The following is a 24,074-nucleotide window of genomic DNA, read 5'->3' as shown; positions in this document are numbered from 1 at the left end:
GTCTAGACAGACTTACACCCTTCCCCAAACCTAAATATACCATCTGTCTGAATGACTCCCTTCAGCTCCTATGCCACGGAATAATAGGTCAAGACATTGGCTTAAAGGAAGATTAGTATTGTTAATTCTATATTCACCCTCAAGACTTCTCATTCTTTATATATAACCACTTTATTATTATTATTATTATTAATTATTATTATTATACAGTTTCTCTGTGTAACCCTAGCTCTCCTGGAACTCATCCTGTAGACCAGGCTGGCCTTGAACTCAGATTCTTTCCTCTTGCCTCTACATCTCAAGTGCTATGATTAAAGGTGTAAGCCACCACCGACGAGCCAGAGTTATAATTCTTAACTAAAGTAGCCCAACTACAAAAAGCTGAGTTATGTTGACAGCCTGGGCACTGCCCAGCTCCTTGAGGAGAACAGACTGTCAGTGAGTGGGCAATGAGTGCAGCATGGCTCTCAGGAACTCAGCAGGAGCTCTTGGAAGCCAGCAAAGCAAGTGATCTCTGTGTCAGAAACCGGAATTCTCTCCATTGAAGAGACTCACTTCAAGAAACTGTGTGTCCACCCCCCCACCTGTTCACAGATAATGTATGCAGAAACATCAAGAGCCCTCCCCTCCCCCCACAGCCTCCTACCCCCACCGCACCCCACCTTCACCCTACCCCCACCCCGCTCAGATTCCTTTGAACGAGTCTGCTAAGCATGTATGTGTTAGTTTTCTGTTGCTAAGTGTAAATATCTGAGGAAAATCAGCTAAAAGGACAGAAGATCCTTCTGACTCATGGTTCGAGACACCTCAGACAGTGGTCACTTGACTCTGTGGCTTCTGGACAGAGTGAGGCAGAGCATCACGCAGAGGAACTCGTGGTAGAGTGAAGGGGTTCACCTCATGCTTTGAGTCAGAGAGAAGAGAAGGCCTTAGGCAAGATACGTCCTTCACAGGTGCGTCCGTGTGACCCGCTTCCTTCACTTAGGATCCAACTTCAACAGCTTCTACTGAAGGGCATATTAAAGGCATGTGCCTTGAATCCCAGGACTTGGGAGGAAAAGGCAGGCAGATCTCTTGAGAGTTCAAGGCCAGCCTGATCTACAGAGTGAGTTCTAGAATAGCCAAGGCTACCAAGCAAAACCAAGAACAGTTTCTACCGCCTTCTAATAATCCATTCGCTTATGATTTGCTCTAGGAAGGGGTTAATCCATTGATTAGGTTAGAACCTCATGAAAACCCCACCTCTAGTCAGTGCACACTAGGGGCCCAGCCACAACATAGGAGCTGCATGGCAGCCTAGCAGCAAAGAGCCCTTAGTTTAGCATTCTGGATGGGATGCTTAGAGGCCAGCGTCCACACGGGTCTGGCCAGCAGGGACACAGATTCTTCTATAGCCCAGATCTAGACTGTCACTAAGTATGACAGACATTCCCTTCTCAAGTCCTGCCAGGAGTGCCTAGTCTACTCACTCACTAACAGCCTGTTGGGCCACAGTTTGAGGATCTGCTGAGAGCTCAGATTCCAACCGACCAATACCACATTTACAAAGCCTGGTAGCTAATAACGTTACAAAACTGAAGGTTCATTAGAAAACCTGTTTTTATAAAAGGAACACATCTGCGGATGGGAAAGAAAGCAACGGGAACTAGTGACCTGGGACCCAGAGCAATGTGGCTTGCCGTTGTTGTTTAAAGTGCCAGTTGCTATTAACTTGAAAGGCAACCACGGCAACTCTATCGGTATCAGTATGAAGACCAGAAACGGGCAGGGTGATTAGTTGTGTCGGACACAGTGCTGTCCCTGTACAGCTTTGAGCCATGCTATTTTATCTAGTAGACATTTTTAAGTATATAATCTATGTATGTGATTATGTATATAATCTACTTGTATAATCTGTTTAAATGCAGGTGCGTGCTGACAAACAGGTAGACAGACAGACAGACACACACACATGTACGTCAGAGGGTGAGCTTGTTCTTCACCTTTCACCTCGCTTAAGGCCATTTCTTTGTTGCTGCATCTGACAATTCTCCTGCCTCCACACCCTGTCTTGTCAGAAGAACATCAGGAGGTACACGGTACATCACACCCTGCCCATCGTTCTGAGGTGTGAAGCCGGGTCCTACACTTGCATGGCAAGCCCGTTACCCACGAACCATCCATCCCCACAGCCCTCTAGGAGGAAATTTAAAGGCTAAACTTGCTATTTCGGGCAAAGCTTTTAAGAAGTCTGCTTGAATATTTAGGATTTCCAGGTTGTCTGAGTTTTTCCATCCCTTAAGTTTTAAAGGCCTTGTGCTTCTATTCACCATATCCACTTGAGAAGAATGGGTTTTCGACACTTTTTTTCCCCTGCGTGATTTCGATGCGAGTTTGAGAAATGGGATGGATCAGAAAGGTCTGCTTCCAAGGGGAAAACAAAAATATCATGGCCGTAGACTATCTTCTGACAAGTGCTTCTGTCAGCTGAGGCTAAATACAGTTTTCTACTTCGGTCAGTGGCAGAGTCAATACATTTGTCAACCTTTACCAAAGTTGTTTGCTGATGTTGCAACGTATCTGTTGGTCACTCAAACATTTCTAAAATAGCCCATTGTATAATCGTGGAGGTGGCATAGGCTGGGTTGAAGAGAGGCGAGTGCCACCAAGGTAACAGTTCCCTGAGAAGTTTCCAGTCAGTTTGGAACCATTCCCTTGGAGCGTTCAGAACGGAAAATCAGCCCCCTCCCACCCCGAGACCTAGGCTCAGAAGCCCTGTGGGGGATCTCATATTTGTGAGGGTCATAAATTTTGACTTTTGAAGATTTCGTTGGATGAAGCTAAACATACAGTAACTTACTGTGTGTGTGTGTGTGTGTGTGTGTGTGTGTGAGTGTGTGTGTGTGTGTGTGTGTGTGTGTGTGTGTGTGCGTGCGTGCGTGCTAAGACATTTTTTTAAAAAAAGATGTAAAAGCATTCATTGCAGAATTCCACTGGGCAGAAACATCAGGAATCTGAAGGAACCAGCAGGAGAGCTCTAACAAAGTTGTGGAACTTACAGGTATCTGTGTGTGTGTGTGTGTGGGGGGGTGTGTTACAATGAAAAAGATGTCCTGAAATTCTAAATCTTAAAATAGAGGCATCTGCAATGCACTACATTTTAAAAATCCTCTTTTACATTTTGTTATATTAAATATATTTCCTGTTTCAAAAAATACCTCTACTAGGCCGACATGCCATGGGCACGTGGCACCTTCTAAAGGGGACCTGGGACAGAGCAGGAAGAGTGGTGGTTGCGTAGTGTGGATGAGGAAGCTCTGAGTTCCAGCCGAGACTAAATGGAGTGTGACGGTGCACCCTTGGAATGCAGTGGGTGCAGAAAGATCAGGAGTTCTAGGTCAGCTTCACCTGTACAGGAAGCTGGAAACTAGCCAAGGATAAGCAAAGAGAGGAAAGAAAGAAAGGAAGGAAGGAAGAAAGAAGAGAGAGAGAGAGAGAGAGAGAGAGAGAGAGAGAGAGAGAAAGGAAGGAAAGAAAGGGAAGGAAGGAAGGAAGGAAAGGAAGACGGACAGGCACGTGCGCAGGCAGGCAGACAGATGGAAAAATAGCCATACTTTTCTGCTTACAATTAAGGTGATGTATGTAGCTCTTGAAAGTAATTCGATTTTGTATTTTGTTACTTGGTTTTATTATTCTTGGGTGAGCTTAGGCAAAGACTACAGAAGCATGGGAAGGTGCCTGTTGGGCGGTGGTGGCCCACAGCCTTAATCCCATGAGTTTGGGGCCAGCCTGGTCTATAGAGTGAGTTCAAGGACAGCCAGGGCTACACAGAGAAACCCTGTTTTAAACTGCATCCCCCAGAAGTGGCAGAATGTTGCTTGCTGCTGAATGCTGTGAACCGCCATGTGCGGGGACAGACTTGGTGTGTTGGCACAGTGGATAGTCATTTACCCGAACCATTACAAAAATACTTGGAACAACAAAAGTGCTGTGAGAGCATACCAGAGAGCCTGTCATCTACTGCATTAGATTTTGAGTTGATGACCTCAAGGGCTGGAAATGACAAACGGTGACTCTTTTTGAAGACTGGAACCTCGTGAACACAGCAGGGTCTAGAGAAGTTAAGTGAGACGTGGTGATACAGACCCATAATGCCAGCCCTTGAGAAGTAGGGACAAGAGGGTCACAAGTACAGGGTTACCCTAGACGACATACAGAAACTCGATCTCTATAAACAAATGATTTAAATAAACACATAACACAGAGCCTAGGAAAGTTTAAACAAACAAACAAACAAACAAACAAACAAAACCAAACAAACAGAAACAAGAAGGAAGGTTGGAAACCAAGAAGAGAAATTAAAGACAGAACCAGAACAAGGAGTGTGTGGTTGCAAGTAAGAGAAAGCGTGTGGATGTTGTGGAAGGATTAAAAAGTAAACCACTTTGTTTCCTAGCCACCACTGGGTCTGTGTGTCTTCCCTGACTTTGGCTATAGCTAAATGTTATTTTGTCCCATGACTAAAGTCAGAAATTCAGCTATAGTCAAGATGGGAACAAGAGGTTACCTTCCTGTACCCTCCTCTATTGCCCTGTTCTGGTACAAAGTGCTGATGTGATTGGGCTCGGGTTGCCTGGGTCTTTGTTTTTGTTTTGGTTGTTGACTGATTTTAAGCTGCTCCTGTGACAGTCCTTTGAGGACATTGTTACAGCCTGCACCAATCTCTCTGAGGACACTGTTGCAGGTGAAATCGCCAATTGGATACTTTGTTCTTTTAAACACAGGCAAGACAAAGTTTGATCCAACACACTGACATGTTCTAAGTCTCTTGTAACTCCATAGTTTTCTGCTTTCAATTAATAACATTTTGGGGGACACATATTCTAGGAGCTTCTCTCTGTGTGGATAACAGCCAAATAAATAAATAAACAAATAAATAAATGGAAGCTCTCTGCTATGTGAGGAGAAGATTTGGTTTCAAGTTTCTGGTTTCTCATAATTCAATCATATAAAATTCATAGCATGTATCATGAGCTCAAAAAATGAATTTTTCTATTTCTCTCCCTTTCAGTCATCATTCTCAGACAGGTAGATTAAACCCCAAACCACCATGTCAGTCACACTTGTCTCCATTTCCAACTCCATCATCTCCCTGTGCTCTACCCTGACTGCTTTATTGGGAAGGTTCAAGGTCCCTCATCACAAGCGTCTGAGTTCCCAAACTCTCTCCTTCTGTTTGGATTCCTTCATTTTGTTCTCCTGTCTGGGTCAGAGGATCTCCACTCTGGCCAGGAGGGATCTCATGTTGTCAGAACGAATCCTTCTTCACTCAGGAGGCCTCTGCCCGATGGAATCTCAACCAGAGGCCCCAGATCTCCCTGAGAACTTCCTGGATGACCGCAGCCCCCAGCAGCTCCTCAGTTGGACAAGTCCCAGGGGACGCTGTGTAGTTAAGCTGGTATTAACTGTGACAGAGCCTGGGAAGCTAAGGATGTCTTCATGTGGGCATGCAGCAGCCTCAGTCCCAGCCAAGTGCTCATGGAGACCATGAGCGCCTGTCCCCATTGGTGGAATTATCTACTTATGGGTTCCCTTTAAAGGGGGTCCGTTAAATTGTCACCTCAGTACCCAGATTTGCCCTATTAGCCATATCTAAGACCGAGGTCACTTTTCTATCTATCTATCTATCTATCTATCTATCTATCTATCTATCTAGAAAAGGTCTCTCTATGCAGCCATGGCTGTTGTTTGTCCTAGAGTTCACTCTATGGACCAGGCTGGGCTTGAACTCAGAGATCTGCCTGTCTCTGCCTCCTAAGTACTGGGATTAAAGGTGTGTGACATCATGCCTGTCCATTCTCACTTGTAAGAGACTGCGTTTGTGAGCCTTTACTATTGTCTACAACGACAATCCAACCGTCCTAGATCCTGCCTGAATATATTGTATTTACTACATTTTTAAAAGTCAAAATGGCATACATCTGTCCCCGGATGTATGTGAAATTACACTACGACATCATTAGTGGGAGGCATCATCAGAATGTCACATTATCACCTGCAAACCTGCTTTTCCTACAGAAGGGAAGTCTTCTGCCTTTTGTCCAGGACAGATCATACAATTTCTCCACTGAGTTGGCGGCATTTGAATGTGTGGAAATGTCTACCAACAGGCTAGTTTCCATGTGTGTGAACTTGATTTTAAGAAGTGTTATGCATTTCATGATTAGAGTTTTTCACATAATTGGAATTTTTTAAAAAAGACTGGGGAAGTGTGCTAATTTTAATTCCGTGTGCACTTGGACGTAAGAATGATAAAAGTCGACACAGGAAATGTTGAGGGAAGTAAAATGTTTGGAGTATATACACGTCTATTGGCTCCCCATTTAATATAAAGACACGACCCAATAAAGTTCTCCTATCGGGATGACATCATGTTGGCTCTTTCGACCCAGCAAGAAATGGGATTTTGCTAGAAGCATTTGATTTCCTCACAGTTGCCACTGCAAATCTTTCTTGCTTCTTCTCATCTTCATTGGGTAACTTTGCAAACGGGATGAATTCCTAAATGGGAAGGACGGCAATTACGGGGTCGAAACGGTCATTTAAAAAGGAGTGCTTTCTCCGACTTCCCTGAGATCCACGAGGCGTAGTCTTTTCTCGATGAATTATGATAGCACTCATCTGAGAGAAGGAAAGCAAAAACAAACCAGAGCACACCAGAGTAGAGAACACGCTGTCACGGGTGAGGGTAAGAGTGCCATTTCAGAGTTACTAAATCAAACGGGCACGCTAGAGAGGGCGAGGGGAGCGGGCGGGTCCACGTGACCCCGATGGTTTGTTTATTGCATCAGTTTGGGACTTTCTTAACCATGGAACAAACAATGTTTAGTTTTTATAGGAACAGGCGTTGACGGGCTATTGTAACAGAGCTTCTATTGTAACAGAGCTTCTGATTGGCTATGACGTTATTTACGTCATACGCATTTAAAAGACAAAGATCCCGGGTCTGGGTTGGTTTCTGCTCCTTTCTCATCTCCTTATCAGCATGTCTAGCTGATCAATTTTTATCGCAGATAAGTTGTTCGCCAACACATTAAATTCCTCTTCTGGTGTTTAAACTTGTTTGCCCAGCACATGGCGTCTAGCGAGGCAGCCATGGCCAACAAGGTCTACAATCTCCACCTCCTGGCACCTAGAGTAACTCGGTACTGTTGGACGTTCTGTCATCCTGTAAAGTTGCTTCCGAATGGGTCAGCAAGGCAAAGGAAATAAATGACCCTCCCGGGTAACCAGTACCACCTTTCCATTCTGACTCCGACATCCTACGGTGTGACTTTTTAAATGTCTAATTCTTCATATGGTCCGATCATAGAACCTGAGAAGCGAAGCCTCTAAGATCAGTCCCCTGACCACACAACGGATGCTTTTTATGCTGTGAGACACCGAAGTGAGACTTTCAGTAAGAACCTCCTTGTACGAGAGCCAAAATTCTAAAAGCAAATAGAAATCGCTGTGGCCACTGTTTAAGCCAAGTGACCAGCAACGGACCAAGTCAGCGCCTCTCCTCTAGGCTGACGCAAGCAGAGGTGAGGGAGGTGTTGGGGCCAGGTGATGGTGTTGATTGGCTCATGTCGTTCACTCCCACTGGCCTTTAAATTATTGTCTTGCTTTCCGAAAAGTTCAGATAAGTCACCTCTGACAGGGGTCTGCCATCCCAAACAATTCATGAAAGGCTGCACAGGACTGGATAAATAACTAAGGTACAGTTCGTTTTACATACGTGCTCACAGGCTTACAGTCGTGCTTGCTTTCTTCCTTAGAGCGTGCCGATTGCTTACTCATTACAAATTAAAATGAGCGAAAATACTACACGGATAACTGTCTGCTTAAAGAGATCAACCCAACGTTATTACCGGACATTGAAATTATTTACCCAGTTCCCAGCTGCACATCTCTTTTGCCAGTGGTTCTGGGTCTGATCAGAAAGTTGGATGGTGGATGATAGGGGAATAGAGGCCCTGCGAAGCCCGCAGGCGCTCTCAGTCCTTGTAGCTGCTGCTAAGTCATAGACCGGGCTAACCATTAGGGAAAGACGCTCAAGTATAACTGTCCTGACTTCAGCTGACACAATGCAACCAAGCCCACAGAAACTTGATCACAGAAAGGATGTCCCATGAGTGAAGGTGGGGTGGATGAGTGTTTCCCTTTGAGAGAGAGAGAGAGAGAGAGAGAGAGAGAGAGAGAGAGAGAGAGCGCTTGAGATTTGTCTTCCTTGTCTTTTTAATCAATAATTTTTTTTTAAAAAGGACATTTTTAAAAGGACATATTTTAAAAGCAATATCATAACATGAGCCCATGGGACTGAATGAATATAAACAGGACTTTAAGCTGTGAAGATGTAGAATCGGCAGCCTAGAAACAGCTGTTCTCTAAATGGCCACGTGGGCGGAGGCTTTGCACAGCCATACATTGAGTATCTGATTGTGAAATTGGCGATGGTTGCTATTAAAAAAAAAAAAGACTAAAGCAAAACCAAGAGTGTTAGAACCCACTGGAAACACCCCAATCTCAAGAAGCAGCTCATTTTCCTGTACGGTGGCTTACAGTGAACCTTCTGGACACGTTAAATGAAGTTAGCCGGGATTTCTAAAGAGACTGCAATTCTTCCGTAATGCCTCCGGTCTAGATTTCTGCTTAAATTATTTGTAGAAGGTACTTTAAAAAAATATGAGGGCATCATTTAGGGTTGTGATAGTCAGACTTTAAGGGTTTCTTCGACTACGTTTTATAATATGTGTCAAAGGTTATTGAGTTTGTTATTTTTAATATGTCAGTTGCTTTGAAGGAAGCGAAAATCATTTATGTTGGGGAGAAAAAGAAAAAGGGTCTCTCCAGAGGCGGCCTTGAATCTGTAATGGAGCGTAGACGTTTGGGAATCTACTGTAATCACAGTCTGGGTGAGTTCCTAGACATCACTAATTTAATTGAGTTTCACACAGAGTTTCCTCTGACAAGGTCTTGTATGCTGAATGTCCCATAGGCTGGCTGTTGTATGAGAAAATAAGGACCAAAGATTAGTTGTGGGTTTCTGCTTATGATAACTATGTCTTCTGGGGGAAAAAAAGTCTGTCAGGAAGAAAGCATGTTCCAATTTCATGAATGGTCCTCTATTCCTACCACTGCACATTGTAATTTTTTTTGTTTTGTTGTTTAGAGACAGGGCTTCACACAACAGCCCATGGGGACCTAGAATGCACCCCATAGACTAAGCTGGCCTCAGACTCAAAGCAGTACTTTTGTTGGGTTGACAGTCACACGCCCTCTCTCACCTGCTAAGCAATAATCCTGGCTGAGAACAGAGCCTCAGCACAGGCTGTTAACGTTCTCATTCTTCGTAGGTGTTATCTCTAAGCTGTGGGTCAGCATGGGATAAAGGGAGTTCTAAAATACTGAAGTCAAACACTGGGGGTCTTCCTTATCTACTCTCTCCCTCATTTTAAAGATAAGATTCCTTACCGAACCCACAGCTCGTGGATTTAGTTAGACCGGCTGACCAGTGAGTCCCATGAGCTTTCTTGTCTTCTGCCTCCTTGGAGCTGGGACTGCAGACACCCATCACCGTGTCTGGCTTTTTTGTTTGAGGATCAAACTGAGGTCCTCATGCTTGTGCATCAAGCGCTTTATGATGGGAGTCATCTCCCCAGTCCCAAAAATGTTTCCATGTGTCAGTAAGAAACAGTGAGTTGGAGGAACAGTTTGTTTTGCTGTCCAGCTATGAGTAGGAGTGTTCCATTGTGGAAACAGAGGCTCTTTAGCACGGAGGTAATATCAGATGCATTTTTGCGAGAACGCTACCGCCATTTGTCTAAGGCACACCTCAGATGCGATTTTTATTTGGTTCTTCAGATAGAAGACATTTCGGTTTTCAGTCGCATGGGCTGCTGCTACTCACTTGCCCAACCCAAGGGTCACTGCCACGTTGGCCGTCAGCTGCCTCTGCCCGGCTTTTGGAGTAGACTGGTCAACACTGAGATGGTCTGAAGGACCGGACCTATGGCAGCGGTGGAAAGTCCACTCTGATTTCACTAACTCCCTCCACTGTCACTTATCAGGCAGAGCAAATGTTTGCCGTCCTCACAGAAGGTCACCACTCTGGTGTCTGACTCAGGGCAGTTTTGTTTACCATTTTGTGGGGTCTTGGGTTGGTGCTGAGCCACAGCCACAGCATTTGAGAAGTCTCTCGTTTTGAGGACCCTCCGCCACGAGCTCCTTAGCAGCAATTCAAAGGCTGAAACCCTAACACATTCGATAACCAGGGTTTGGTTGTAAGGGCTTTGCTGCTCGAGACACCGGCTGGTACATGCACTAAACTGAAAGTCTGCTAACTGAATGAGAAAAGGCAGTAAACTGGAAAGGGCGCAGTATGCCACTGCCCCTGGGATGGTAGGAGACAGTTCAGGGGGCGGACAGAGGGGAACCAGGTGCAGTAGCCAGGAGGCCCAAAGTACAGACAGCAGGCAACCAAAATGATTGGATTGCATAGAGAAGAGCAGCCCAGCCCCTGGGTGGAGGGTTCAGGGTAGAGGGTGGGTGTGCCAGCCAAGAGGACTCTAATTGGGAGGGACTGGGGGCTGAGGGATACCAGGAGAACTTGGAAGCCAGCATCCACTTTGATAGGTTAAAGGCCATTTGTCCTGGATTTAAAACCTAACACTAACATGACAGTGTCTTGTACCACCTTAAATTTGACTTTGCATCTGCACACATAATGGATGACACACGAGCTTCCGAGCTCTGCCTGTGCTGTTAGTTCTAGTCTACTTAGTCATGGAGAGATTGAACTTCAATGGAAAGAAAGGCTGAAGGACAAGTCTGTCATAAGTCTGACTTTTAGATACATTTACAGCATTTGCGGGGTGGTGGTGGTGGTGGTGGAAGCATGCCTGTACTGTGTTTTCTCTTGGTCATCAAGATAAACTTGCTGCTCAATTTTGAGGCATTAGTGTCATTCCTTGGTACGCATACCCACCTTCTCCCGCTGCATGCCCCAAACCAGCAAGCACGTATGCCCATGTCTGTAATGAACACAATTTCAGATTGCTTTGGTATTTGCAGAATATAACAGCAGACACAGTACCAGATGCTAGGAGTCTGCAAACCTGGCACCCACCCCATCCCCAGGAAGCTTCCTCCCTGGCTAGGCAGATGGCTTTTTGTCAAATAAGCCCACAAGTGAAAGTGTAAGCATGGACTATTAGGAGTCCTGAGAGGGGAAGGAGAGCATGCTGGGAGAACATGGGAACTCTCCTTCAGTGAGTCTTAGAGGTGCTTCCCAGCCACATGGCTTTTAATTCCCTCAAGTCACCCTAGCTGAGCCTCAGAGGCCTCCTTGAGAGTACAGAGGAGAGAGTTCTACGCAGAGGAGACAACGCATGAAGAGGTTCTGAGGGGCAATGGGAAAGACAAGATGCCCAGTGACTCTGTGAATGACAGCTGTGATGGAATTTGCTGCTAAAGACTATGGAGTCCAGAAAGGCATGGGGACATCACTCCAGGTTAGTGATCGAGGGTGACTATGAGGTGGATGCATTCTAAATAAACGTTGAAAGACTGGTAGGCTTCGTTCTCTTGGATCTGAGTAGGGGGATAAAGAACAAAGACTTGTGATGGGGAGTCCAGGTTGAAAAGACTATCCGTGTCCAGTGAGCTCCCAGGAAATTGAGTTGCGGAGTACTGAGGCAAGGAGCAAAATTTAGAGCTACACGAAAGGGCCTTCTCAGCCCTGGTGGTTGCAGGCATCTTTCCTTTCTTTCTGCTTTCAGCAAGTGTTTACTCAGAGAGTAAGAGCAAGAACCTTCCTCGCACTCTCTGTAAAAGCTCCTGCTTTAATAGGGTGGGTTCCTTGTGCTTGGGGCTCTGTCTTAAGCCATTCTCTGTGATTTCCAAAGTCTCCGGTTTGCACTTCATTCTTGACATTTGCTGAATGAGTTGCTGAACGCCACGGTGAAACACTTTCATGCTGAAAGTCTATTCATGTTACTAATGTGAAGTTACATGTTGGCAGCAACAATGTGACCAAGATGTTTCCAGTCGCTTGCTTTGTGATACAAATGCTGTTTAAATCGCTCTTGTAGCTGTTAGTCCTTTAAACCAGATCAGTAGTCAGGTATTCAGAGATGCAAATGGGCTACACATTTTGTGACTGATGCCTGGCAATGGCCAAAATCAGGATTGGGAGCTGAGGGCTCAAACTCTTATTATATATAGTGAGAGTACTATAGAAATAAGTTCTTCCCCACCTTACTTACAAGCTTTGCAAGAGTTCTGGGAACAAAAAGCCATCTGTCAGGTTGTCTAAGATGAAGTACATGTGCTAGTGCATATGGTCCAATGTAGATAAAGACATTGGTGGGATTCTGATTATTGGAAGAAGGAAAAGGGATCGAGTGTACTGAGGACCTCCTCTGTGCTAACCTTTGACAAACATTACCGTACTTAAACTCTCATGATGCTAGTTTTGTGGTAAATGGTATTACTCCCATTTTTTTTCCAGAAAGCTGGAAGTCATCAGTTAGGTAATTTGGCCAAGATTTAGACCTAGTGCTGTTTGTCACCAAAGCCAGAGGCCCTGTTCCACATTCAGGCGTTCCCTCTCTGTGGAAGGAGCAGTAGGTGACGGCCACTCAACCCAAATGTCCATTTCTCCTCCGTATATGCAAGAGCAAGACTGGTACCTACTCAGCGCCCTGCCGTGAGGATTCCCCGGGGTGATTTATACAAAGCCTTAAAATAGTTCTTGGCCCGCTGTACGGAGTAGGCACCACATGAGGTTTGGTAACTTGTGGCTTTGATCCCGAGATTAACATGGTTTCAGGCGAGCGATGTAATGAGACCGCTACAGTGGAGTGAAATAAACTTCGGCTTCAGATTTTTTGAAGCGTGATCAGAGTTCTCAGACCTGAGCTTCCACAGAGGGCCTTCCCTGATTCTCAGACCGGGTCAGACTCTGTGGTAGACTCTTGTAGTCCTGTAGATGGGAGAGCTGATGGAAAGATATCGTGGAAAAAGAAAAGACGTTTTAGTCACTGTGACTGGTTTGTGCAGATGGCCTGGGTGACAGGACACAGTCTATCCCCTCAAACTATAGTATAGCTATAGACACCAGACAAGGAGGGCGTGGCACGAGATATGAGCAGAGGCTGGGGAAACACAGACTTTAAAAACCATACAGCCGGGTTCTGCTTGTTTGATATGGATGTTGTTAGAAGGCATCCAGCAAAGAGAGGATAGGATGAGCTCCAGCAAGCCACTCTGGCTTGTGTGTGGAGAACCTATGTGTGCAGACTGGATATGGGATAGGGCAGGCAAGAGAGTGTTCGAGGAGCTCGATCAGGTCATGTCTACTAGAGTGGTTGGTGGTGGAAAACATGGAACAAGGTAGACCAGTTGGAGAAAACTTGAGTTGCCTGTAAAATCATCCAGGCTTTGTAAAGGACTGGAAGTTGGGATCGAAGGAATATTTGCCACATTAGACTCCTGCTTCTGGTCCAAGGAGCTGCACTCATGTGTCGATATTCTTAGAGAGGCTTGTATTGGAAGACGAGGAAGATTTTAGACATGTGGCATTTCAATGTTGAGATGTGGCGGTACCAGCTAGGCCAGTGGTCACATGAAAGCATGACTTAGAGAAGCCTGGGCAGAGTGGTATGTCTGCTGTGTGCACTCAAAGTCCAAACAGGACAGGTAAGAGGCAAGCAGTAGGCAAGGAGCTAAGAGACAGGCTCTCAAGATATTATGGGGATTGGCCCCTGTGATGATGAGGACCCAGTGGTCGCACTGTCTGTCACCAGTAAGGTAGAGAACTGGAAAACTTGGTTGAATAATTTATTCACAAGCTCAGAACCAGGTAGTTATTTGCATAAGCTCCTGGGTGAGTAGGCCTGGAAACAAACATGGTGGGTGTTCCAGGTTTAGGAGAGAAGGTGGATTTCCCCATCCCCCCTCCACCTTTTTGTTCTGTTTAGATTATCAGGCTCAGAGGCATCGCTGATAGAATTTATTCTTTACTGGGTCTAGTGATTCAAATGCTACGTTTTTTTTTCCCCCAGAAGCATATTTATGGAGACTCCCTTTGAAGTACGGTGTCTTACCAGCATTCTGGCTATCTCTTAGGTCCACTATTGATTCAAAGACTATTTTTCCCCTCCCCAGGAACATACCTGTGGAGTCTCCCTTTGAAGTACGGCGTCTTACCAGCATTCTGGCTATCTCTTAGCCTCATTACCTTCGGACCTTAAAGTCTTAGAAGTAGTCAGGAGTGGGTATGGGGTATTGCCTCTAGAGAATCAAGCAAGGAGACTTAAAACAAAAACCAAGCCCATAGAAAGTATGACAAGGAGGAGCCGGTGATGTTATCAGCTCATGGAGACTTTGAAGAACTCAAAGAAGCCAGAAGGGAGGATTGGGAAACCCGAGAAAGGGAACAAGCCCCAGGGTACGTGAAGTTTTTTCTAGAGGGGGCTCTGTAGCAGCATCAAGCCATGCCAACATAATCAAGGGGGAGCCGAGGTCACAGGTGACCAGTGACAATATTCACCAAAGAATCTCACTTTGGAGCACTGTAGTCTATTTAGGTTGCCTTTTTTTTTTCCTTTTCTTTTTTTCGGAGCTGGGGACTGAACCCAGGGCCTTATGCTTGCTAGGCAAGCACTCTACCACTGAGCTAAATCCCCAACCCCAGGTTGCCTTTTTAAAATTATCTTTTCTGGGGAAAATTTTCACACATGAGTACTGTATATCATGTTCACCCTTCCCGTCTCCCTGTTCCAACTTCTCCTGTGTCCTACCCCCTCTGGAGCTCATGACCTCTTCTTCTGTAGTAAGAACTGCTGCACAGAGAGTACAAACATTTCTGAAAGCCTTCGGAGCCCACTTAGGGTTGCTTGTGTGTTTAGGGCTGACCGCTTGGGCTCGTCCCTGGAGGGGACTGACTCTCCCTCTCCCCCCAGCCACTGATTGCCTTGTGTCTTCGTCTGTGCGTGGGTAGGCCTCGTGAGAGTTCCCCTCTCCGAAATTGGCGTGTCAGCTGCACATCGCGTTTAGGCGGCCCTGTTGAGATTTCGTGGGCACGCTTTCCCTGACGATGTCTAGAAGACACCATCTAATCCCAGGAGTCCTGGTTTTCTGGTTCTTTCGGTTCTTTCTTCTTCGGTGATATTCCCTGAACCTGACATCTAGAGTTTACGTTGTATATGTGCCGGCTTGGACTGTGCGTCCTATGGCCACTAGAAAGCTCTATATTTTGAACAAGTTAGGGATTTCTGTAGTAGCTTCCTTGAATTGAAAAAAAAAAAAAAGCTCGTTCAATGAGGGGTGAGAGATGCATTTTTAACAGAAGGCCCAGACGCAGTGGCAATTATACAAAGGAGTGGGTCCTGCAGGTGCTGCTCCCCGACTCAGGGTCTCCCTACCCCTGCACACTGCAGAGGAACCAGAAAGACAAGCAAGAGAGCAGAGGGCGATGAACCAACCAAGCCCACGGTGGCACAAAACGCAGTGACCTAATCCGACCGATACGCTCTTCACTCATAAACACAGCAGATGGCCTGTGATCACAGGAGGTTAAGGGAAACCAGCAACAGGGAGGGTGGGGGAGGGGAACCTCCAGATGTGCAAACTCTCCTCATGAAACATGGAACTTAGGGAGCAGTGGGGAGTATTGGACACGGCAGTTCAGTCGCTTTAGAAAGAGTTTGGGGAGCATGGTGTCCATAAAATAAGACAGCAAAAATGACCTGAAACTAAGGAAGAGGGTGAGGGGAAAAAATATAGGTTGAAATTAAAAGCGTCAGGTCCAGAAGAAACTGGGGGCAATGGCTGACTGTGGGGCTGGTTAGTGTACTAAAGTGTATGTGGGACTCCATGCTCTCCCAACATCACAAATACCTGTCGTAGAGTTCGTGCCCTCATCCTGGCTCTTCTGCCCCCCAACTTCTCCAGCTCTCTGGGGCTTCCTTTCCCCCAGTTTCTTTTGGGCTACGCGCTCGCTCCCCCTCCCTCTTTCTCCCTCTCCCACTATATAACCCTCCCATTTTGGTCTTGTCCTCTCTCTCTTCCTCTTTCTCCTCCCTCCCTCTCTTCCCCTTTCTCGTTCTCCCACTCCCCTCTCTCCTCTCATGGTCATGTTCAGTCTCCTACTTTCTCCCGCAGCTCCAGACTCTTCCAGATGCCCATGGCTGTACTCTCCCTCGTATCCACAATAAAAACCTTCCCCTCAACCGCATCTCGGAGCTGTCCTGTCTTCAGTTTATACGCTGTTGCCGAAACCTGTTAGCTAGGTTGAAAAATAAAGATACACCCTGATAGGTTATCTCTCCCCCGCCGGTGAGAGGAGACAGTTTAAGCCAGATTAGACTGTATTAAAGGCAGGTTTACTGGGACGCTGCTTTCTGGTGGACGAGTTTTCGGGCCCCAACTGGGACCAGGGAAGTCGCTCTAGGGAAAGGAGTGTAGGGGAGGGAGAGAAAAGAGAGGGGGGTTCTCACACAGAGATGAGAAGAAGAGAGAGAGAAACCAAAATGTCTGGATTATACAGGGAGGAGCCTCTGGGGGAAGGGGCTGGAAAGTTTAGGGTTGGGGGCAGGGTATACTAGGTAGGAACTGAGGGATGCTGGGAGAACCTGGAGGCCAGGTCTGCTCTGGTATGTAAAATATGTACCTCAGTCCCTTGTCCTGGGGTCAGAAACCAAACACACCCTAAGATACATTTGCTGTTTCGGAGGTGACGTAAGGAACGGAAGCCATGGTTGCTACTTGACTTGTAGTGAAACAACAACTTGATCCATCTATTTTGAGTTGAAAATATCCGTAAGATGAAGATGTATTTAGTACATCTAACCCACTGCGACAGTCAGCTTTCTGTTACTGTGACAAAGCACCTGAGGTAACCAAGTTAAAGGAATAAGGGTGTGTTTGGGTGGATAGGTTCAGAGCCTCCATTGGTTTGCCCTTCTTGATGTGGATCTGTGGGAGTGTTGTTTACAAGGCTGTGTAGCACGTGACAGAAGAGACTGGTTTACCACAGGGCAGGGGAGGGGGGCAGTGAGCAGGATATAAAGTGACCTAAAGTTTCCCCTCCTTCCTAGTAGTGCTACAGGCTGACCAACCAAACCTTCAACACATGGGTCTTTGAGGGACATTCACAAGCACAACGGTTTACCCCCACAGCAAACTGGAGAATGGGCTGTTTTTACCCTCAGGAGGACATAGCTGACTGACCCTGGAGCTCACCACTAAACCCTTGTGTCCAAAAGGAGTTGTACACAGCCAAAGAAAAGATCAAAATTCAAAGTATACTTTTATGAGGGCAAATGGAGATTGTGTCTCTAGAGTTAGAAACATTGTAACCTTATAAATAGTCTCGTCTTGACTTTCTGTCTTATATCAATAAAGGATTCATTTTCATCCCTTTGGCTTGAAATGCACGTCTGTCCTCTTTGAAATTCTGGGAGCTGCTGTCTTTCCTGAATTCTGAACCAGTTCTTTGTTAGTTTCTCTTTACAGTCTGTCTATCTGGTGATTCTGTCCCTTGAGAACAACTGTTAGACCCTGTGTCAATCTCTTAACTTCTCCCTCACATTTTTGACTCTTTATCCCTTGGTATTACAATTTGAGTGATTTCTACGGCTCTATCTCCCACTTTCCTAACTCTCTCTCCAGCCGACTCACCTGTTCCTATAACTATTTTTTTTCTTATTTTTAGAATCGCTTTTGCATAAACTAAACTTTCCTTGTTTTACAACATACTTATTTTATAGATGCTATTTCCTTATTTGGATATTATTATGATCATCATGTAACTTTAACAACCTACTCTATATTGCTACATTACTTGGGAATCTTGTCGTTTTTGTGGGGACTGACATGAATGCTGGGAGTGTCCGCATGTGTTTTGAGCTCTCATAACGTCAGGTCCCATGCTCAAGCGTGCGAGCTGCCTTCAGCAAATACACTGCTGGAGTTGGTTGGGGCATTCTCCTGTGTAGGTTCGTGTTTCTTGGGATTTGTGGCTTTTTGAGTTCTACAGCAATTTCCACGTTGTATCTCTGCTCAGTATGTGCTTTAGCGGGTGGGCAGCTCACACGTTAGAGCCACTCCCTTAGAGTATATTTATATTTCTGTCAGTATAAGAGCTCAACAGCAACTGACCGCATCCAGTGTGAGCATCTCAGGAAATTTCTATCGATAGCGTAGGAGCGTAGGATGCTTTGTGATATTTTACACAAGGCAGAGCCAGCCGGTCTCCCTCATCCCTTTGTTGTCAGGGAGAACGAGGTCCAAAGTTGCGCTGAGACCCATGACTTAAAAGACAAGGTGCAGTATAAAAGATGAATGTCTCTGTGGTTAGTTTACATTTCAATTTGATGTAGGTGATGTCTTACGTCATACACGCCAAGGCGAACCCGAGCATTTGGTGTGTTAGAGGTTTCTGCTGTGGCTTGTACTCGAAATTCCTAGAACACGACTTTCTACCTTGATCCCGTCCTGGGCCATGTTTTAATGAGCAGTTTGGTGGCTTGATGCTCAGTTAAATTAAGGCACTAATGTTCTTTCTAGTTGCTGCTTGTAGGGATACCTGGCAGGCTTTCTTCCTTTGTCAATAATTTACTTTTGTCCTCTCCCCTCCATTTGAAAACACCATGCAACAGCTTACAGAGACCCAATCAGCACCGTGTTTCCTTCCACCATGGAATTTTTTATTCCCATGGCCGGTCGCAAAATATCTCCATCTTCTTTTCTCTTCGTTTCCTCTCCTTCCCTCCCTCCTTTCAGCTCTTTCTCTCATCCTTTTCTTTCTTTCTTTCTTTGTAGTAGCTGAGGGAAACTTTCAGGGTGTGTGTGTGTGTGTGTGTGTGTGTGGTTTTTCAAGAACTTCGTTTTGTTCCTTTACACGTTTTACAGCGAGCATCCTCACAAAGGGATTCTGATTCATCGATCCAATTCAGAGCAAATTGTAACGATGTGTTTTGTGCTCTGTTCTCAGAACAGAGTGTTCTGAGCGTCAACAAAATGGAAAAGCCTCGAGCTGAAGGTGCCGGGTATTATTTGCACTGAAGTGTCCTTTCTGTCCACAGGAAAGGGCTGTGAGGTCAAATGGACCCCATAGAACTGAGAAGTGTCAACATCGAACCATACGAGGACAGCTGCAGCGTGGATAGCATTCAAAGCTGCTACACCGGGATGGGGAACTCCGAGAAGGGAGCCATGGACAGGTACGGGGTGAAAAACCGTGGAGGCTCCGTGGAGAAATGAGATGGGCCATGGGCTGGGAGAACCAGGGTCCTGGTGGAATGATTGCGTTTATTACGGCTCAACAGGAGATAACAATGTTGATATTGACACCTTAGCCCTGTGGCTGGTTGGAAACTGAAGTTTCAAGGTCCGAGTCTCCATTGCTGATGTAACCCACATTTCCCTGAGAGCAGCCTGTGCCTCCCTTTATCTTTTGGGGGATTCCTCCTTTGACTGTGCTCTCAATGTTGTCTGTCTACAGAGGGGTTTTGTTTGTTTGGTTTTTGTTTTTTTGGGTTTTTTTTGTTTTTGTTTTTGTTTTTGTTTTTGTTTTTGTTTTTGTTTTTTTGCTCCAAAAGCATGTCCTGAACAGTCTCATTCACAAGCTATCACGGGGTCGCTCACTCACTAAATCCAGGGCTCATTCTCAGCCCGTTAAACCTTCAATCTGAATTTCCGGTCATTATATGCCTCCACCAGCCACACTTCTCTGCAGAAGCCATGTCGTTTCTGATAAGGACCTTTCACAGCCTCCTTCACACAGGCAGGGAAGGGCAATCAGGAAGCAGTGCTGTCCCTACAGACTCAGTGAGTGTTCAGGGTTTGGGGCCAGCGGAGGTCAGTCCCTAGACTCAGTGGCTCCTGAATGAAATAAAGCACGGGGCACTGATGTCTGCAGAGTGGCTGCTCGACTTAGGGGCCATTTATCTTCTCGTGAGCTTCTGGGCAGTGTGGGCCAGCAAGCAGACACCTTTTCTGAAGAATAAGTGAGTGTATAAAGTGATATTTAGCAATCCTGGGTTCTTTCTCCTCTCCATCATTGCTCTTGGTGTGCTGGCCCAAACCCATGGTTCTTTGGATACTGACGCACTCAGGTGAGTTATGCAGGGGTGGAGGAGCTAAAGGGGATCTAATCCCAACAACAGCCCGAGTCCACAGTGGATGCCTCTGTTAAACCTCACACAGCATCATCTTAGCTCTGCACAATGATGCATTGTTTTTAGCTGCTGGCTTGTGCCTCGGTTGTCACTTTTGTGATTTTTTATATTCACTTTTAATAGATGGGTTGTGTTTGTATTTGGTTTTGAATGAAAGCGTAGTTGTGCATTTTCTTTTTAATTTCAATTTACTGTAGCCTTTGGTTGAGCTCATTTCCCCTGTGCTTTCACTAGATGTTGGGTCTGCCTTCAAGCACTTAACCCGCTGAGGGTTTCCCTCACGTGCTTTGTCCGATCTCGGTCTGTTTTATGTCTGTGTCACATCTCAGAAACAGTTTCCTAACTTCCAAATTCTAACTCTTTAAAACCCAGTGCAGTGAAGACTTTCATTGGCTGAGAAGAGTCAGGTTAGAGTGCTGGACTGTTCTGGGAGAAACACTTGTGTCTGTGTTCCCTCATCCCATTGTACCCTATCGTCCATTCCAGGCTCCAACTGTGACCGTTATGTAACGGCCCCTCAGAGCTGGCGTATCAAACACCGACAGTTCAATCACAAGGCAGCAGCGGAGGGCTCCGGGTTTCTTGGGAGGAACGCATCGGGCAGGGCTAGGGAGTGCTCTTCTCCTGTACACTTGGGGCTGCCTACTCTGTGTCCCCAGAAACACGCAGAGCTTTGTGGGTGCACCTGATGTGTCCCAGCCTTACCTTGCTGTGCACTCTATTGTCCGAGAGTCACCGCCCTCATGACGCCTCTTTTGCTGGGGCTGTTTGCAGTGACTTCTCCCTGTCTGTTTAGGATTAGCTCCTGTCATAAAAGACAACTCGTCAGGATCTCCCCGAGCGATTCGCTTTTGTTTTTAATTCCAAGGGTCTTCTCCCTAAAACCATCCGCCGGCTGTCTGGTCTTACTCTTGGATATGAGAAATGCCTTAAACAACCCCCGAGTGCCAGCTAGAACATCTTTTCAAGACACATGCGGAGTTGACCCTGTGATGTAGCAACGAAGGCTTGTGTTATATTTTTTTTGTAGATGAAACTGTAATGGTGGCGGCTGGCCTTGCTGGTCAGGCATCTCGAAAGTGAGACTGACCCTCTGGCCATGGCCTCAAAGCCCCTGTATGTGCCTGCTGGAACTGGCCAGAACAGGAAGGGGACAACATCCATGAGTTTGTGCAGCCTGAGTCCAGGCAAATCATAACCGCCCTGAGCCTGTACGGCTCATAAATTTTTATTCATTCATTTAGTTAGTTAGCTAGATAGATAGTTATCAAGTTATCCAGTTAGTTAGATAGCTAGTTAGGTCGTTTTTCAGTGTATCTGCGGCTGCCCCGGAACTCTCTCTGTAAACCAGGATGATCTCCAACTCAGAGAGCCCCCTGCCTCTGCCTCCCGAGTGCTGGGATTAAAGTCATGCCGTATTGTTGTCGCCACCCCGACTTCATGCCTTTTCAAAGTCTACTTTCTCTCCCAACTTTTCTACCAATTACCTTGGTTTCATTAATAAGTTCCCTAGTTTCTTTTATTATCTAATAATAACCAGAATACCTTTTAAGAGTAATTAGTGTACACGTGCGTGCACATGCTTTCACACACATGCAACCCAGTACCACCCGAGTTGCTATGCAACTGTCTTCCTATTGGAAATACAGGCATGGGCAGATGCAACCTGGAAAAGGGGGTATAGTAGTCCGGAGCCCTGCTGGGGCTGTGTGATGAAGGGACAGACCACAGGATATGTCCGGCAGGTAGACACACGCTCCTTCCCTTTCCTGAATGCAGTCACCTCACCTTTAAGTAGGACCAAGGAAGTTCCCCTCACAGGGATATGTTGGGCATCATTTGAGAGGACAGCCTGAACATTTACCACGTATTTGCTGTGTCAGTAAAATTAGGGCTTGTGGCCATACAGAACCCTTGCCTTAAAGAAGGCTTCACTCCAGTACCATTAAAATAATAATAATAATAATAATAATAATAATAATAATAATAATAATGGTAGTGGTAGTAGTAGTAGTAGTAGTAGTAGTAGTAGTAGTAGTAGTAGTAAAAGTTTCACCTCATTGTGGCAGGACAATAGTGTTAAAACCTCTGGGACCCTGGCTCTGTACGTAAGAGCTCCTAAGAGGGGACAAAATTAAGCCCAGGTAATTAATCTCTTCTTTGCACAGTCAGTGTTGGGCGAAAGAGAGATAGCATACACAATGTTCAAATGATAGCATGTCCTTCCTCGTAACACCCTCTCCTTCCCCAAATCCGTTCATGAAGAGTTCAGTGGTCGGTCTAGAAGGGGGAGAGAAGGAGGCACGGCTTGGACGTTGTCTTCCCTGATTCAGTCCGTTACATTACCATGATCTTAAATGCAAGTCAGAGCATTTACGGGGCTTTCCCCGTTCTGTTTTTTTTTTTTTTCTTTCCTTTCCTGTGCTCATACAGTCAATTTGCTAATGAAGATGCCGAAAGTCAGAAGTTCCTGACGAATGGCTTTTTGGGGAAGAAGACGCTAACCGATTACGCGGATGAGCACGTAAGTGACTGCTCTCAGGAGGTAAACAGGACAGAGGGTGTCTGACCTACCGAGGTCCCGGTGGGAAAACAGTGTGATTGAAATTTTCCAAGCCTTCATCAGCACATTCTCTGTTTATTCAGGCCGTTACTGGAATAAAGGCTTGTTTTTCTCGTTTGCCATATGGCCGCATGAATCATTTATGAAATTTATTTGTTTTTTCAAGAAATCATTCTAACTCAAATGTAATCCGCGGCCACACCTCGTTCCCCCCCCCCTTTTTATCGCTCATCTGTATTTCTAGTTTTTCCTGCGATCTATGCTGAGGCCAAGCCTTGCGTTCCATTCAAAGCACACGCTCTCCTTGATTAATGGGTTTTGCTCATTATGGTTTTATTCTACCCTTCCACTTGGGGATATAGTCTCAGGACAGATAGTGGGCAGAGTCACCAAAGCAAAGACTGACCCTTTGGCAAACATTTGCTTATGCTGCACTTCTTTTTTTCAAGCACCCTGGAACGACCTCTTTTGGAATGTCCTCCTTTAACCTGAGTAACGCCATCATGGGCAGTGGTATCTTGGGCTTGTCCTACGCCATGGCCAACACGGGGATCGTCCTTTTTGTGTAAGTGAACATACATGTCTGTGTGGGGTGCCAAATCTGTGAGTAGCCTGACACCTCATGAAAGCTCTCTGTGAACGAGACTAATCTGAGGGAGTCTTGGTGAGTCGCCCTTGTCTTCTACGCCAAGTAGCGGAAGGTTTGGGTATCCAGCCGCTGAAAGTCACGCCATCCCATCATTCTGCAGGAAGGCGACACCACTTCACGGGGTGTCTCGTCACTTGACGGGTGCTTAAAGTAGCATAGCATTCAGCAATCAGAAGTATCCCACCCCAAATTCTTGAATAATGTCAGGAGAAAAATAACTCATGTCACCTAAGAGCCCTGTATGTGCCAATGCTATTCGCTGTGGCTCTGGGCACCGGACACCAACACTGGCCTCTACATGCGGCCTCAGAGCCTTCTTTTCCTTCATTTCATTAACACCTCATGTCTCAGCAGAGCATTGCTTTGGTGCAGCCTTCCATGACCTCTGTGACAGGGGCCGGTGTATTATACACGTCTCAGTGGCAACACCCTTGTGCGTCTGTCTGAGTTGCTTAGTTGGTGCCTAGCTCCCTTGCTAGACAATGAGACCCAGAGAACTGATCCCACGTCTCACCACATACCTTCTCCTGAAGCCTAACGCAGGGCTTCAGAGAACACAGAGGATGTTTGTGGAGTGACGGAAGCCGGTTTCTAAATCCGTGCACTTTCACCACACTTGGACAAAGGCTGCCCGAAAGTAGTAACATCCCACAGC

The 24,074-nt window shown here is 46.0% G+C and overlaps 1 protein-coding gene across 3 annotated transcripts in view; it reads left to right on the top strand.

Moving 5' to 3' along the window:
* The window catches only part of Slc38a4 (solute carrier family 38, member 4), a 59,748-nt gene that overhangs the window by 16,563 nt on the left and 19,111 nt on the right, over positions 1 to 24,074 (top strand). For 2 of the 3 annotated variants that reach the window (NM_130748.2, NM_001439665.1), the window contains 3 exon segments: positions 19,113 to 19,250; positions 22,641 to 22,731; positions 23,220 to 23,335. In NM_130748.2, coding sequence (NP_570104.1) covers positions 19,132 to 19,250; positions 22,641 to 22,731; positions 23,220 to 23,335 — 326 coding nt within the window. In that variant the 5' untranslated portion in view covers positions 19,113 to 19,131. 3 annotated transcript variants of the gene reach the window in all.

The sequence above is a fragment of the Rattus norvegicus genome, chromosome 7, assembly GCF_021556685.1.
Source record: "Rattus norvegicus strain SHRSP/BbbUtx chromosome 7, alternate assembly SHRSP_T2T, whole genome shotgun sequence".
Classification (NCBI taxonomy): domain Eukaryota; kingdom Metazoa; phylum Chordata; class Mammalia; order Rodentia; family Muridae; genus Rattus; species Rattus norvegicus.
The sequence above is the reverse complement of the archived record's forward strand: the minus strand, read 5'-3'. Positions and strand labels throughout refer to the sequence as shown.